The following is a 16,995-nucleotide window of genomic DNA, read 5'->3' as shown; positions in this document are numbered from 1 at the left end:
TTTGAATGATTTCGATTTCTGGATCACTGAAAACTTTCCCAGAGTTTAACGTTTTTTTAATGTCCTGATCACAAACAGAGAAGCAGAATCGAGTTAAAGAGTTAGAATGGATATTTCCTCCTACCAGGGTTACAGGTGCTTGTGATTGTGATAAACTCCAGACTTCTAACATCATCTAACTGCGTGACGGAAATTACGTTAATGATACAGGATGTGGTGGTACCCACTGCTTTGTTTAAAAGGATATTGACACGATTTGTCATTGTGTGCTTTCTATAATGAATAATTCACTAACATCTGGTCTGGTTCCAATTTATTTTAAACAAGCTGTTGTTCAACCATTTCACAAGAAAACAAATCTTGATCCATCCTTGGCCCAAAATTATAGACTTATTTCTAAGTTACCTTTTATAGCGAATGCCCTGGGGAAAAGTGTCAACTTACAGCTGTTTTAGATGATTATAATGGGTTTGATAAATTTCCGTCTACATACTTCTGAAACTTTGGTTCTTTTAGATCTTACGACTGCTTTTGATACTGTTGATCACTGCATACTAGTTGAGAGGCTCGGACAGTGTGTTGGTATCTTTGGAACAGCATTGAAGTGGTTATCACGTTGATCAGGTCTTTTTTCAGTTACAGTTCAGACTTATGCCTCACCAACAGCATCTCTGTCCTACGGTGTTCACCAGGGTTCTGTTTTGGCCCCTTTGCTTTTTGCATTATAATTTGCTGCCTTTAGGTCAATTGATACGTACATTTAAGTGTGTTGCTATCATTGCTATGCAGATTATATTCAATATTTATTTTATGCCCCATGAAATTACAAAATTGTCTATTATTTTAAATTGTATAAACTCTATAAAAGATTGGATGGCAAACAATTACTTGCAATTAAATACTGAAAAAAGTACTTATTTCGGCTCCCTCTGTGTCACATGGTGTCTTGGTGTTGGTTCATGTTCATTGTTCTTGGTTCATGTTTTAGTTTATCATGTTCTTGCTTTGTTTTAGTGTCTTGTTCACAGTCTTGTCATGCACTTCCTGGTTTTGTCATGTTTCAGTGTCATGTGAATCCCATGCCCTCATGTGATCTTGTGTCTTGTCCTGTCATTGGTTCATTGTCTCATCACTGTTCACAGGTGTCACTTGTCTTGTCATTAGTCTGTGTGTGTATTTAAGCCCTCATGTTTGCCATGTGTCTTTGTCTGTTATTAACGTTGTAACCTGTTGGTGGTGAGTGTTCTCAAGTCTGTTATATTTAATCAAGCCAAGTTTATTGTCAAGCCAAGTTTTGTTTGTTGTTTTGCCAAGTTTTGAGTTATGTTAGGATTTATGTTTGGATAAATAAATGCTGCACATGGGTTCTGAACATTTGCCTCCAGTGGATCTATATGTTACAGAATAACAGACCTACAAAATGGACCCAGCAGTTGTATCCTTGCTTCGTCTACGCCAGGGAAACCAAGCCATAGAGAACTATGTGGAGGAGTTTTGTGGACTTTGCTACCAGGTGAACTTTAATGATGTTGCCCTCAAGGGTATTTTCTTAAATGGACTTAATGACCTTTTAAGGTATTTGATGCCAGAGAGCAATTCTCCAGGAACTCTAGCTGGATATATTGACTATGCACTTCAGTTGAGTGGCTCATCTTTTACTGTGGGAACGGTGGATGAGGAGCTCCACGTTCCCACAGTACTCTCCACCCCAGTGAGCCCAGCCCACGTCCATGCTCCAGCCCACGTCCATGCTCCAGCCCACGTCCATGCTCCAGCCCACGTCCATGCTCCAGCCCACGTCCATGCTCCAGCCCACGTCCATGCTCCAGCCCACGTCCATGCTCCAGCCCACGTCCAGGCTCCAGCCCACGTCCAGGCTCCAGCCCACGTCCAGGCTCCAGCCCACGTCCAGGCTCCAGCCCACGTCCAGGCTCCAGCCCACGTCCAGGCTCCAGCCCACGTCCAGGCTCCAGCCCACGTCCCCGTCCAGGCTCCAGCCCACGTCCCCGTCCAGGCTCCAGCCCACGTCCCCGTCCAGGCTCCAGCCCACGTCCCCGTCCAGGCTCCAGCCCACGTCCCCGTCCAGGCTCCAGCCCACGGCCCCGTCCAGGCTCCAGCCCACGGCCCCGTCCAGGCTCCAGCCCACGGCCCCGTCCAGGCTCCAGCCCACGGCCCCGTCCAGGCTCCAGCCCACGGCCCCGTCCAGGCTCCAGCCCACGGCCCCGTCCAGGCTCCAGCCCACGGCCCCGTCCAGGCTCCAGCCCACGGCCCCGTCCAGGCTCCAGCCCACGGCCCCGTCCAGGCTCCAGCCCACGGCCCCGTCCAGACTCCAGCCCGCGGCCCCGCTGTCCCACCCAAGAAAATTTTGGGGGGGGGCAGGGGGTACATGGAGGCCATGAAGGCCACGCCTCTGTGGGCCCCTGAACCGCCATTACCGCCATGGCCTGATGAACTGCCGTTGCCGCCATGGCCTCCCACGCCTGAGGGTCCAGGTCCGCCCACGCCACAGGGTCCAGGTCCGCCCACGCCACAGGGTCCAGGTCCGCCCACGCCACAGGGTCCAGGTCCGCCCACGCCACAGGGTCCAGGTCCGCCCACGCCACAGGGTCCAGGTCCGCCCACGCCACAGGGTCCAGGTCCGCCCACGCTCCCAGGCCCGGCCGTGTCATGTCTGGGTCCGGTGCCCCTGCACGGGCCTGGCCCCCCATCCCTCCCCCAAGACCGCCCCCCAAGACTTTTTGTTAAGACTCTTTGTTAGGTTATTGATGTGTTGGTGTTGTTTGGGCGTCAGGGGCCGCCCATAGAGGGGGGGATCTGTCACATGGTGTCTTGGTGTTGGTTCATGTTCATTGTTCTTGGTTCATGTTTTAGTTTATCATGTTCTTGCTTTGTTTTAGTGTCTTGTTCACAGTCTTGTCATGCACTTCCTGGTTTTGTCATGTTTCAGTGTCATGTGAATCCCATGCCCTCATGTGATCTTGTGTCTTGTCCTGTCATTGGTTCATTGTCTCATCACTGTTCACAGGTGTCACTTGTCTTGTCATTAGTCTGTGTGTGTATTTAAGCCCTCATGTTTGCCATGTGTCTTTGTCTGTTATTAACGTTGTAACCTGTTGGTGGTGAGTGTTCTCAAGTCTGTTATATTTAATCAAGCCAAGTTTATTGTCAAGCCAAGTTTTGTTTGTTGTTTTGCCAAGTTTTGAGTTGTTAGGATTTATGTTTGGATAAATAAATGCTGCACATGGGTTCTGAACATTTGCCTCCAGTGGATCTATATGTTACACTCTGGGCCATAGGCAGGGTTTTACAATCACTGAGATCCCAAATGTGTGCTAGGGTTTTGATTTCTCTGACCAACATATGTGTATTTTAAGACATTTGTAGGCCAAAAAATTGGATAACAATAGCTTTAAAACTATGTCAGTGGGCAGTAGATTATTTGTTAATAAATGCTCTCCCCTCATTTTTTTCCTTGTCTCCTTATCTTGCCCTCTCTCTTCCCTTCCTAAAGCTGAGCTTTGACTGATTTTCAGGGTCTACTGATATCAATGTTTCATGAATAATTTTCTTAGATAAGTGAATTTACTGAAGGCTGAAAGCTAGGTAACTAAGTTTATTCAATTCATTCACAATACGAACACATTCATTATTAATGTTAAGCCTAATATGATGAAAACCTATAGCTATCCTAAAACAGCTGTCAAATATGAAATGTTTAGTTTAGCTACTTATCTCACACTTTATGACCATTTACTGAAGCGTCGCGCTAGAATTCGCGCTCAGCTGCATGCTTCTGTGAACATAAAGCCTGCCTACTTTGATTACATTGGTCATCTCAAATGTTTTGACACTGACGAGCGGTGACAGACCACAGAGGCTCAGGTGAGAAGATCTAGATCTGCTGTGCAATATCCTTCCTGCTCTAAATTAGAGGTAATACTATATTAGTAAATTATTTTTTTTACAACATTTATTATATATACCTCGGAAAAATATAGAGGTCCGGACCTCGTGATCTCATAGCTGGCTCTGACTATGCTCCTGCTGGAGTGTTCCCTAAGGTGATGGAAAGTCCTGGCATGTTATCTCTCTCTGTTAAACCTACCCTTCGTAATGTTAACTGGCCTCGAGTCTTGATCAACGTGTTAACTTTCTGGTTCGCTCCTGTTTTTATTGTGAAACAGTTGTAAAACTGAGGCCAAACTTCATTTTTGTAATTCTCTTATTGTTTGTCTTAGTAATTAATCCTTGAAAAGATTACAAATGGTTCAAAATGCTGCCGCTAGACTTCCAAGAGATCACATGTAACACAAATTTTTATTTCCTTACATGGGCTCCCAGTCAGATTTAGAATTCCATTTAAATCCTTGTGATCATGTTTAGAGCACTGCAAGGCGAAGCTTCTATTTATATAAAAGAGTTGCAACTTTATAACTCCAGAATCTGAGATCCTCCAAACAGGTCTTGTTAGCTGTTCCTCACTCCAGTTTAACGACTAAAGGTGACTGTGCCTAAACTGTAGAATATATAACACACACATATATAATGTATAGGACCCAAGAATAGACTTTTGTCCACTGTAGTGGACATTATATTTTAGTGAATTTCTCTGACATCATACATGTCACATGTCACAGTCTGGATGTCCAGTAAAGAGCACATTCGGGGCTTTGCAGGGATACCAAATGTTTGGAGGTTTCACCAGGACAACAACTTCTTCTTCTTGGTCTTTAAAAATGGCTGACATTAATGTTGAGCACTCTTATGGAAATATGATCATATTTTTTAATTATAATTTAAATCTGATTAATTTTCAAATTGTTTGTCATAAATCAACATCTCAGGAAAATGTTATGGGGTTTCTAATCAAAATATGACTTTCTGTTACAGAACAGGGCATTGATTTCATAAATGACCACTATAGTGGACACCAGGATTTAAATCATGTTTATCAGGCATTTTGGAGACATAACAAGTGAACAGGGAAAGAAATTACATATCAATATTCCTATGAAATATTAGATATTATTTTGAAAATGTTGCCAATTTTTCCTCCCATTATTACACTTCTTTTTTCATTACATGTTGCACCAAGAACACATTAATATGCAAATTAGATGCAGTGAATAGATACATTGTATTGAATGGGAAAATCCAAGTATTGTCATTTTACCCACATATTTCATAAAGTAAAATGGTATATGAATGCATTTCATTATATCTTTCATAACATAGTTCAGAATCATCTTTAAATAAAGTTTGTTTAAAAAAAAACCCTGAAACCTAAAAATTGATTGATGAGTTAAAAATAAATCCCATTGTTTTTGCCTATACATGCAATTTCATGTCATTTAATTTTTTTAACAACTCAGTCCTGGAGTCAACTACAGAGGACATATCATAACATATGAATAAAATATCATTTTTCAAAAATGTTTTTTTTCCATTTGTTTCTTATGCTCTAAACAATGTAATGGCATAAAAAAATACTAAATTCAAAAAACTTTTGAAAACCAGGAGGATATATATATATATATATATATATATATATATATACACACACACACACACACACACACACACATACACACACACACACACACACACACACACACAACATACAAAAACATTCTTTCCATGCCCATGTTTTGACATAACCTTCTAACTCAGCCTAGAGTTGTCTGATACAGTCATATCATCAGAGACATGACTCACAGAACAGAATCAATGGCCCCCTCTTTCACTTATTTCTGGGAATAATGATGTAACTGAGAACGCAACCATAAAGGTCATTTATCAAATAAGAGATGAGTGAGAGAGAGACAAGACAGACATTTTTAACAGTGATAACATTGCTTTATTCAAAATCTTAAGAGTGAAATAAGTTTAAATTTTTTTTTTAAATCAACGCTTACAATTTGAGAAAGATACTTAATTTATAGATTTTTATTAGGAATTTTGGATGTGGAATACAATTTATAGAGTCCCCATGAGTCTGTGTCCATTCCGGTTAAAGTCCCCCTTTCCCACCGTGATAGAAAAACATGAACACACACACACACAGCACAACTGTCATTGTATGAACATTATTGTACAGTCCATCTTCTGCATTAGTCCAATTACAAGGCTTATGTTTAAATATATACATATTTACTTAAACTGATATTTAGTGCCATTTTTGTGCCCCCACCTCCTAAACAGACCCCCCCCCCACAGACAGTCTTCTGCTTTGTTCAGTTTCCTTGCTTTTCCTACATTACCAATCTGCAGTTCATCAAGAAACCTTCTTCTCCCTATTCACATTCAATGAAGGATTCCTCACTGTACTTGGTCCGTGACTCTCCTCCAATTTTTTTTCTCTGGATCTGGATCTGGATCCGGATCCGGATCTGCGTTTGGAACGGCACGCTTGGTTGAGAAGGCCTTCGTGATCTGATGCCTGAATGCCCGGCAGATTACAAAGTACAGCACAGGATCAAAGCACAGGTGTAGGATGGCGAGAAGTAGAGTAGATTCTTTGGCCAGGAAGAGATTCTTCCTCAGTGTGCATTCGGTGATGACCTCTATCTGCGTGAAAGTGTACGGCATACGCACAGCGTGGTACGGCACGAAGCACATCACGTAAGCCAAGGTCACCAATGTAATGTTTATGAAGGCATGTCGGGCACTAGCCTGTTCCTCAGGGTCGGATTCACGCCGACCCCAAAACTGCTTCAAGACCAGGCCGTTGGACAACAGCACCGCTATTGAAGCGTTGAAGAAGATAGCCATGCCCAGGAATACAGACAATGTGTGCCAGTGCTTGCCAAAATCATCTTTTAAATCAGAACATGTTAGCCCAACTTTGTCTTCGATGTTTTCTTTGATAGGGATAGCCATGTTGGGCACATTGATGAAGAGTACGAGGAACCATACCACCGAAGACATCAGAACCGCAAAGCCCACTTCCTGCAGTCGCAGCAGCTTAGAGCTGCGAGTGATCTGGAGGTAGCGCTGAATGCTAACAAAAGCTAGAAAGATGATGGATGCGTACATGTTGATGTAGATGAGCGGCGCACTCACTTGGCAGTGAAAGATGGTCAAACTCTTAGAATCATTGCCCAGATCTTTGGCAATCTTGACGGGTAACGCCAGCATGAGGAGGAAGTCAGACGTCAGAAGGTTGATGAAGTAAACATTAATGCACTTTTTAGCACTTCGGCTGGTTATGAAAGCCCACAGTGCCACCATGCTGGTAGCCACTCCAATCAGGAAGATGAGGATGTAGATGGTGGCAAAGGGCACCATGTTGTCGTTGACCACGCAGATGCTGGTATTTGGACTCCCCATTTTTGGATCTGGACTGCGTAAACCTAAGTAAATGAAATCAAAGCTATCGAATAAATACTTTTCAGTTCTTTTTTTCTTCACGTGTCTAGTTGTTAACTCTTGTCAGGCCAACTAGAATAACAAGTAGCCTACATGTGAAAACAAATCTGTCTTTCACTTCACAAGAAAGTAAAAGGTAATGGAGGCGGAAGTGGTAAATCCCCTGTTTAAGCATGCAAAAGCATTTTCCTGTTTTGCACGCACAAAGATATGATGTCACCTATCAGCATCACATGGTAAATGTCATGTCGAAATCCTGGAAAAAGACAAAAAGAAAAAATTTAAGTATTTTTACCCCTGGTTCTTGTTCTAATGATGTTTCATAATTATATATGAACTGTTTATATGAATATATGAACATGCTTAAGCTGGTCTAGATGCTGTATAAACTTCTAGTTTGCGTGATAAGAACTTGTATCAAGGCAACTGCAATCAAATAATCCATTTTATCACATTGAGATAAGAATACTTATTTCTTGATATTTTCTCTGGATCACAGCACTATTCATTTTTATTCATTTTTTTTTTTATCCTTTATTTTACCAGGAAATAATCCCATTGAGATATACATCTCTTCTACCAGGGAGTCCTGGCCAAAATGGCAGCGCAAAGTAATAGCAACAAAATTAAATAAATCCAAAAGACACACAAAACAAGAAATACAAAATATGTAAAAAAAAAAAAGTCCAGCACTCATATAATTACAGTTCTTAATTAATGTTTAGTTCGACAGCAGTTGTCTTCTAATATTAAAGGCAGTGTGTTCTGTTGATAAGTTGGTAACGAGAGATAAGAGATAAGGGCTCTTTTTACAAGATGTCTCAGGTGTCCACAAAATGTGTCTGTTTCAGCTCAAAATACCTCACAGATCATTTATTATACCATGGTCTAAATGCCCATTTTTAGTGCAAGGAAAAACATGCTGTTTTCATGCATGTCTCTTTAAATACAAATGAGCTGCTGCTCCCCACCCCGCTTTCCAGAAGAGGGCGGAGCTAAAACATCGGTTTGGTTTTGATTATCATCTCTATCGCGTTCATGCTCACTGTGACACTGTAGCGTTTCATCATCATGAAAGTTTATTCTCTGCACACGTTTTAAAGCCATGTCAGTCTAAACTTCTGCTATATGATTTTCTGAGTGCACACATTCGAAGCAGGTGCACAGAAAGCTGTCTGTCAGACGGCGCGTCCCGTGAGTATTAAAAAAAAAGTATTAAAGTTCTCTTTCGCATCTTAAAGGTTATGTCAAAAACACAAAAAGTTCACATAAACAGCAAGTAAAGAAACCGCATGTGTGTATTAGATCTGTGTATTAAAGTGAAAGCAGCATAGTATTACCTACTACTATATGCTGTTAATATGAACCAAACAACGAAAGAAAAACAGAAAAGCACTCACTCACGGGGCCTAATCATATGTCATGTCACACTGCAAGAATCTGCCAATGGCTTGTTCTGAGACACTGCTTATGATTTACGGGGATTAATAAAAGGAGTGGGTGGGTTGTGTATACACACTGCCGACACACATTTATCTTAATTAACACCATGTAAAAGTGAATTTTGCATAATACCTACCCTGTAACGTTAGTTAACTAGTACATTAGATTCTCTTAGAACAGGGGTGTCCAATCCTGCTCCTGGAGGGCCACTGTCCTGCAGTGTTTAACTCCAACCCCAAATAAACACACCTGAATCAGCTAATCAAGGTCCTACTAGGCATACTAGAAACTTCCAGCAGGTGTGTTGAGGCATGTTGGAGTTTAAGGTCCCATGGCATGGCATTTTTCTATTATTTTATAGTGTTTCCTGAGGTGTACTTATATTGTTAGTATGATTTTTACATCATAAAATGTCATAATTTAGAAATAAAAGGCATTTTGTCTATACTGCTGTTTGCCCTGTGGCTGACTGCCCTGTTTCAAGAGGCGTGTCTGCTGTGAGACTTCAGTAAAAACGCCCACTGTTGTGATTGGCTGACATCTTTGCATTTGAAATGAGCGGAGGGGGCGTGGTTTAACGAGGTCTACGACGCACGAGCTGCTGCCAGAGAGACGGATGTACCTGAGTTCACTTCTCATCAGTTCTCTCAGCATGTCTCAGTTCAGGGTGAACTGTTGTAGTTACTAGAATATACTTCAGGTTATTAGTTTATTTCTAGTCGGAGGGGCTGTCACTCATGTCAGAAAGTTAGTAACTTTAGTAAATTATGGATCAGCGCTGACTCGAGACGCGAACGGTTTAGAACGATTCAGTCCGATTTGGTGAACTGGTTCGGTTCACTAAAAAGAACCAATTCAAAAGAATGATTCTTTCGAGTTTATTGTGTTTGTATCTGAGAGTTCTGAATAAACACGAGTCCCAGTCACGCCGAGTCCGTCTTCATCATTATTACCAACTTTGTAACACATGCAATGTACCATTACAGCGAGATGAACGAGTTAGTAAGTTTGATTAAAGCATTATTTCTAGATATGTTCCAATCATATCAAAAGCGTCAGTGACGCGCATTGAGTAACTTACACAGCGCAAACAAAGACACAACAGCAGTAATCGAATGTAATCCAGTTTATTGTGGGGAAAGCTGGCTAGCCTAGCCGGATACCCTCACGCTTACCCCCCTTCTGCTTAATCTCGCGCCGCGTTTGGTGCCTCCGCTGTGGGCCAGATGCAGTACTGGGGGTCGGGGATGTTGAAGGCCGAGCTTCGGTGTGTGTGAGGTTTATCTCTAAAGATGTGGCTCTGCCGATGTTGAGCAGAAACTCCCGACTGTATGCACATTTAAGAACAGATAGACGCGACGAGGACGTACAAAAACACTGACTCACAAGATAGAAAACACGAAAACACCGTTCTGTCGGGAGAGAGAGAAGCCGCATTGTGTGCACGAATAATAAATAATTAGCTACACATAAGAAATCACTGATCACAGATCAGAAGGAACTGAAAAAAGACTTCTGTTTTCATTTGTACATCCAAACACTGAGAAACTGCCAGCATTCACTCGTTCACAAGCAATGATCTCTCGAGCGTTTGCATGGGCGTGCCAGATTCTCTGGGTGGAGGAAAGGGAGGAAACCGTTCCTGCTTGGACGTCAAACCAGGAGACTTCAGGATTGGCTCGTCTGGGCTGTCATTTTCTCAAAGGCAGAGAAAGACAGCCAGAACTCGGTTTTACACCGATTACCATTTCTATCCCCTTGGGGACAATATTCAGGCTAGGGGAACTCATATTAATGTTGAAATACCTCATAAAATGAAAATTTCATGCCATGGGACCTTTAAACTCTGTAGGATAGTGGCCCTCCACACTGTAAAAAAAAATCAGGTCTCCAATTGAAAATGTTCTAGTGACCAATCACATCTAAATTTTTCAGTTGGCCAAACTGAATTTCTGTGAATTGATGCAATTTAATCCACAGAAATTCAATTTGGTCAACTAAAAAATTTAGATGTGATCAGTCACTACAAAATTTTCAATTGGAGACCTGATTTTTTTTTTTTTTACAGTGCATGACCGACTTTGGACACCCCTGACTTAGAACTAATAACAACAATAATTTTAAAGCATTTATTAATATTAGTCAGTGTTCATTTCGAGATTTGTCTGTACAGACCAATTATTTAATGAACCTGGGCTAACATGAACTAGTGAACAGTTGTACAACGTTAACAAAGATTAATAAATACTGTAAGAAATGTATTGCTCATTGTTCATAGTCATTGCATTAACTAACATGAACTAATTGGACCTTATTGTAAAGTGTTACCAGTAAGTTTAAAGTTAAAATCTTGTCCTCAATGTTCATAAATGCAGTTATTGAGGGGTCTTATAAGAAGGTCCCATAAAAGGGTTTGTTTACCCAAAAATGAAAATTAGCCCACGATTTGCTCACTCTCAAGTCATCCTAGGTGTATATGCAACACGGTCTCATGACAATGGGGGGTTAATAAAGGCCTTCTGAAGCGAAGTGGCGCATTTTTGTAAAAAAAAAAACCATATTTAAAACATATAAAGTAAGTTAAATAAAAGTAAAACATCTAGCGAAAAATACAACTTAAAAACATAAATCTCGATCTTTCTTAAATGAATCCACAACTGCAATACAATCTTGTTTGGATCTTGTGGACCAGTGGATTCCAAACAGACCAAGAACGAATAAAATGATATGTCTTTTTCTCAACACTCATCATTTGAAACTACGAATTGATACAGGATTATGATGGGCAGACAATTTTATAGCGTTTTGATAAACCAGGACTTTTGCATATTCTGCAAATGGTGATAAGAGAGAAAAACCCTGAATGGTCTGCATACATATATTGCTCTTTAAGGAAGTGAGTCAGCTTGTGGTCAGTTAATGTGCTTAAAAAAAGGGAACTTATCTACATTTATAGCCAAAAAGCTACAGGTGGAACTTGGAATTATGTCTATTATTAAATATTTAACATGATTTATTATTTGCTTGAATTGTCTCTCCAGGGTGTAAATATTTGACTCTTTACTTTGAGTACATATTATTTACAATATTTTTGGAAACATTTAATTAATCAGATGCATAAAATCTCATGCGAGAAGAGACAGACACACAGCGCTTCGTATCAGAATTAGAATTTGAGAGCTTACCTCATCATACTCTCCAAGAACATCAGTTCAGACGGCGGAATAATGCGATTCTGCTTGACATTTGTCTTGTTGAACAACCCACTGAGATACTGAGTTTCTACACTGCAAATCCAGTTTCCTCTTTTCTTAGGGTTTGGTTTTAATTTTATCAGCCAATGGAGGAAAGCATGTAGTGCAGTGACGTAGCGGAAACCTGATCTTTCCAGATTCGCTGTCTGTAGACAACCACAAACCACTAGTCTGAAAAGACTGTTCGCTCTCGTTTGCATGCACTCTCTGTGCTGTCAGTTCCTGGTTTGATGTGTTTTACGTGTTAAACATTGAAGTTGCACTGGGCTGGTTCACACATAATGTGGCAACCAAAAAAAAAAAAAAAAAAAGAGCATGGGTTCCCAACCACGTTTCTGGTAGTAACCATTCTTTTTATATGAAAATGTCTATCCTTTTGACTGTCCTCGCCAATGGTCTTGATCTAACCCATAAAAATCAGTTAAAGTCAAGGTAGTTAGTTAGTTAGTTGGTTTATCCTTTATTATCTCTCTTAGGATAATTTTTTCAATCGAGAAAGCAGGTCAACTCACAACAATCACAATTATAATACAGTTATAATACATACACAATTCTACACTACAGCTTACACATTAGACAATACCCAACACATTACGCATCTACCCTCACCCACACACACCAATCATTACTTATTATTCAATAATTTAATTGATCATTTAAGGTATATCAGGAGACAGGAAGTGAAGCTAGCACTGGATTTGGACATGCCTTGATGCCTCCATCAAAGCACTTCTATTGACAAGAAGTGAAAACCAATAGAACGTTCCATTGCAACACCAGCGCCCAGCAGCAACCCTACACTTCCGCCATTTTGGGGTGAAACTCTGCAGTCCATTAGCTTCTTGCTGTCACGATGGCAATATCAGATGCTTTGTTAAAAAATTTTTTTTTTTTAAACCTTTGCTCTCTAGAAACCATGGGTTGAAATTCTTTTGGAGTTCAAGTATTAGCATTATAAACACTGAATTAATACTAACATATGAAATTAAATTAAAGATATGCTTTAGAAAAATTGGGAATGTTGGACAATTATTAATATATAACAGGAATGTAACAGCTTGACAATAAGCTGTTTTTGCAGTATTTTCTTATATTAATGTCCTTAAAGCAAGACGACTGTATGTATAAACAAATAAAACACAGCCACTGTGTCCAAAAGTGGCAATTATGAGAACAGACACAGACAGATCTTCTATAAGATCATCATTCTTGTAGTGTGATCCAGGGCATTAAAAATGTACAAATTTCAGACCTAGTGGAGTAAAACACTCTAAAAAAAAATGGCACTAAAAGTGGTACTTAGCTTGTAATCATACACAATCATACACAATCATAGCACTTTGCCAGAGATAAGGACTTGCCCTTGGGCAACACAGGTTCGTGTGCAAGAAATGGGCAGAAGACGTGGGTAAAAAATGAAAATTTTATTAAAGATAAAATTAATATCTAAAGCAACAATAGAAAACAAAAATGAATAAACTCAATAAAATGTAATATGGGGTGACCTGCATTCTCAGACACCTCTATAGGAATAAGTACAGGAGCCCAGGCGCAACAGGCGGGGAGTAAGGGCACTAATAGGCCTCCACAGCACAGCACAATTTAGTTACACCTGTGTGGAAACACTCACTCACACACACCACTACACACAGCACAGCACTTGTGAAGCAACACCACCACCACAATCCGCCACCTTCGACACCCAGCTCCTGTAACAAAGAGATGGTGTGTTACACTTGAGGATATTCACAAAATCACTGGTAGATTCACGAACACACTGCATCTAGCATGTCAATGCACGGGATGTGAAGGCACTTTTAACCATGCCTTTCACCCATAAATACAACACATCATACACAAAATAACTTAATATACAATAAAGAATTATAAGAAAGTTATACCAACAAAATAAATTAACCAAGAACATTAAACAAAAGAAATAAGAACAAATATTTTACAACCAACATACAACAACAGAAGAAAACAAAACCAAAGAAAAACACAACAAATGTATAAAATGACAGGCAAAGCAACAGCGCCCCTGGATGATAATTCCCACGAAGCCCCGACAGCACAAGATTTAATGGCCCATAGGCGCAAGTCTACCTGTGAATTTAAAATATTAAAACAGATCAGACAGCCCAACCCAAGTGCCAGCTTATTGTCACTTTCAGCACATACCGCTACAAATCGGTAGAATCAGATGTCTAGCACATGTTACCATTAAGTGCACAGGTGAACCAGACAGCTGCGGGCTCGTTCTATCAATCCACGTCAAATACGTGCACAGGGGGGAACAAGGAACCGCTGATACGCAGCAGCGCAATCTATAATACAATTAACAATAACATAAAACACACTCTTTTATAAATAAACACTAACAAACTTTAAAACCACATACCGTATGCATGCATCCGTGAGCTCACTTCAATGGTAATACAGCACAACGGGAGACAAGTCTGTAGCGTCAGGAAACCGCATGTATTGAACTGCACAAGGAACCACATCAACCAAGCACCAGCCGCAAGGTGTCCCAAGCTACAGCTCTAAACAAAGATAATACTAATATGAAAGCGCACTACTAACAGTTAGCCAAAATCACCAAACATACCTGACCGGCGACTAGAAATGACGCAGAGCAAGGGGGCTTGACTCATGACGCCATACAACCTGACGGCCAAATTTATACCTGTCCACTGCACAGTGATAGGACAATCAATGAGCGGAATAATTGCATGCAGCTGGAAAGGAGGTGATTCCTAAACCTGCCACATATAGACTCACCTAAAGGATTATTAGGAACACCTTACTAATACTGTGTTTGACCCCCTTTCGCCTTCAGAACTGCCTTAATTCTACGTGGCATTGATTCAACAAGGTGCTGAAAGCATTCTTTAGAAATGTTGGCCCATATTGATAGGATAGCATCTTGCAGTTGATGGAGATTTGTTGGATGCACATCCAGGGCACGAAGCTCCCGTTCCACCACATCCCAAAGAGGCTCTATTGGGTTGAGATCTGGTGACTGTGGGGGCCATTTTAGTACAGTGAACTCATTGTCATGTTCAAGAAACCAATTTGAAATGATTCGAGCTTTGTGACATGGTGCATTATCCTACTGGAAGTATCCATCAGAGGATGGGGACATGGTGGTCATAAAGGGATGGACATGGTCAGAAACAATGCTCAGGTAGGCCGTGGCATTTAAACGATGCCCAATTGGCACTAAGGGGCCTAAAGTGTGCCAAGAAAACATCCTCCACACCATTACACCACCACCACTAGCCTGCACAGTGGTAACAAGGCATGATGGATCCATGTTCTCATTCTGTTTACGCCAAATTCTGACTCTACCATCTGAATGTCTCAACAGAAATCGAGACTCATCAGACCAGGCAACATTTTTCCAGTCTTCAACTGTCCAATTTTGGTGAGCTTGTGCAAATTGTAGCCTCTTTTTCCTATTTGTAGTGGAGATGAGTGGTACCCCGGTGGGGTCTTCTGCTGTTGTAGCCCATCTGCCTCAAGGTTGTGCGTGTTGTGGCTTCACAAATGCTTTGCTGCAGACCTCAGTTGTAACGAGTGGTTATTTCAGTCAAAGTTGATCTATCAGCTTGAATCAGTCGGCACATTCTCCTCTGACCTCTAGCATTAACAAGGCATTTTCGCCCACAGGACTGCCGCATACTGGATGTTTTTCCCTTTTCTCACCATTCTTTGTGAAAATCCCAGTAACTGAGCAGATTGTGAAATACTCAGACCGGCCCGTCTGGCATCAACAAGCATGCCACGCTCAAAATTGCTTAAATCACCTTTCTTTCCCATTCTGCCATGTGATTGGTTGATTAGATAATTGCATTAATGAGAAATTGAACAGGTGTTCCTAATAATCCTTTAGGTGAGTGTATAGCACATTTTTTTTAGAGTGTTGTAATGTGTAAAGTTGGAAATACTCAAAGTAGGCTAAAACCACCTCAAATGTTTACTTAATGGTTGGATTCCACAACTGATAACATTAAACATAAGACAATACAACATTTACTGTAGGTGTCATAACATTTACTGATGACTTAATCTGAGAAATGTTCTATTGCGCTTATAATTTGGCTGTGAGATTTATACACTTTTTGTAAATAATTACCTGTCAGGTTCTTTGGGAAAACGAAAGGCAAGATTTGTCTGATAGATTTTTTAGATTGCTGAACATTGCGTTTTTTTATTCCAGTTTGACTTCTCTTTCGTTGTCATTCTGTCTGTTTCTGTGTATCTGCGCTGTTGTCCAGTTAGCATTTTCACCCCAAAATGGCGGCAGTGCTACCGAAGCGTCACGTAGTGGCTGTTACCAAAAAAGCAGAGTTTCGCCTCTTGTCGTCTATATACTCTTTTCTACCATGGGATGCCTCCTCCGAAGGCAGCATATTTCAGCAAACTTACCAACAAGTTTTGCATGTCTCATAATCAAATACACCTTTACATCATCCGCTCATTAGTAGATACTGCAAGGCTGTGTCCGATATCACCCCCTTTATCCTTAAATACACTATTTGAAGGGACAGCCATTTGTAGTTGTGTCCAAAACCATAGTGGATGTGATCAAGTGCACTCATTCAATACCATGATGTTCCACAATAACGAGTGTACAACCGATGTTCACTCAACGGCTTGAGAAAACCCATAATGCACTGTGACGGTCGCATGCAGCTCAATCATCCATCCAATGTGGTAACAGTGTAATAGGCAGGTTACTTGGAAATATAATAGGTTACAGATTACGTTACCCTATTTAAAATGTAATAAGTAGTGTAACTATTTCAATTACTTTATTAAAGTACTGTAAATGATTACATTTGATTATTTTTGGATTACTTTTCAAAATTTCTAACAAATGTTTTCAACTGTTAGTCATTTTCAAACATTTAAACTATTCAGA

General features: G+C 40.7%; 1 protein-coding gene across 3 annotated transcripts; it reads right to left on the bottom strand.

The window, feature by feature from the left end:
- Positions 1-5,838: 5,838 nt before the first annotated feature.
- On the bottom strand, positions 5,839-12,100 carry gpr171 (G protein-coupled receptor 171). 3 transcript variants are annotated; one of them, XM_079823225.1, is made up of 3 exons: positions 11,997-12,087; positions 7,573-7,624; positions 5,840-7,352 (listed from the first exon to the last, which is right to left on the bottom strand). In XM_079823225.1, exon 3 carries the CDS (start codon positions 7,327-7,329, stop codon positions 6,319-6,321), a length of 1,011 nt encoding a protein of 336 aa, XP_079679351.1. In that variant the 5' UTR covers positions 7,330-7,352; positions 7,573-7,624; positions 11,997-12,087; the 3' UTR covers positions 5,840-6,318. The 3 variants fall into 3 exon arrangements, with proteins under 3 accessions (XP_079679352.1, XP_079679351.1, XP_079679350.1); XM_079823226.1 differs by lacking the exon at positions 7,573-7,624 and having other exon boundaries at positions 5,839-7,352; XM_079823224.1 differs by having other exon boundaries at positions 5,845-7,624; positions 11,997-12,100.
- Positions 12,101-16,995: the final 4,895 nt, after the last annotated feature.

The sequence above is a fragment of the Gobio gobio genome (genome assembly GCF_949357685.1).
Source record: "Gobio gobio genome assembly, chromosome: 8".
In the NCBI taxonomy this organism is placed as follows: Eukaryota; Metazoa; Chordata; class Actinopteri; order Cypriniformes; family Gobionidae; genus Gobio; species Gobio gobio.
This window is presented reverse-complemented; position numbering and strand designations above follow the sequence as displayed.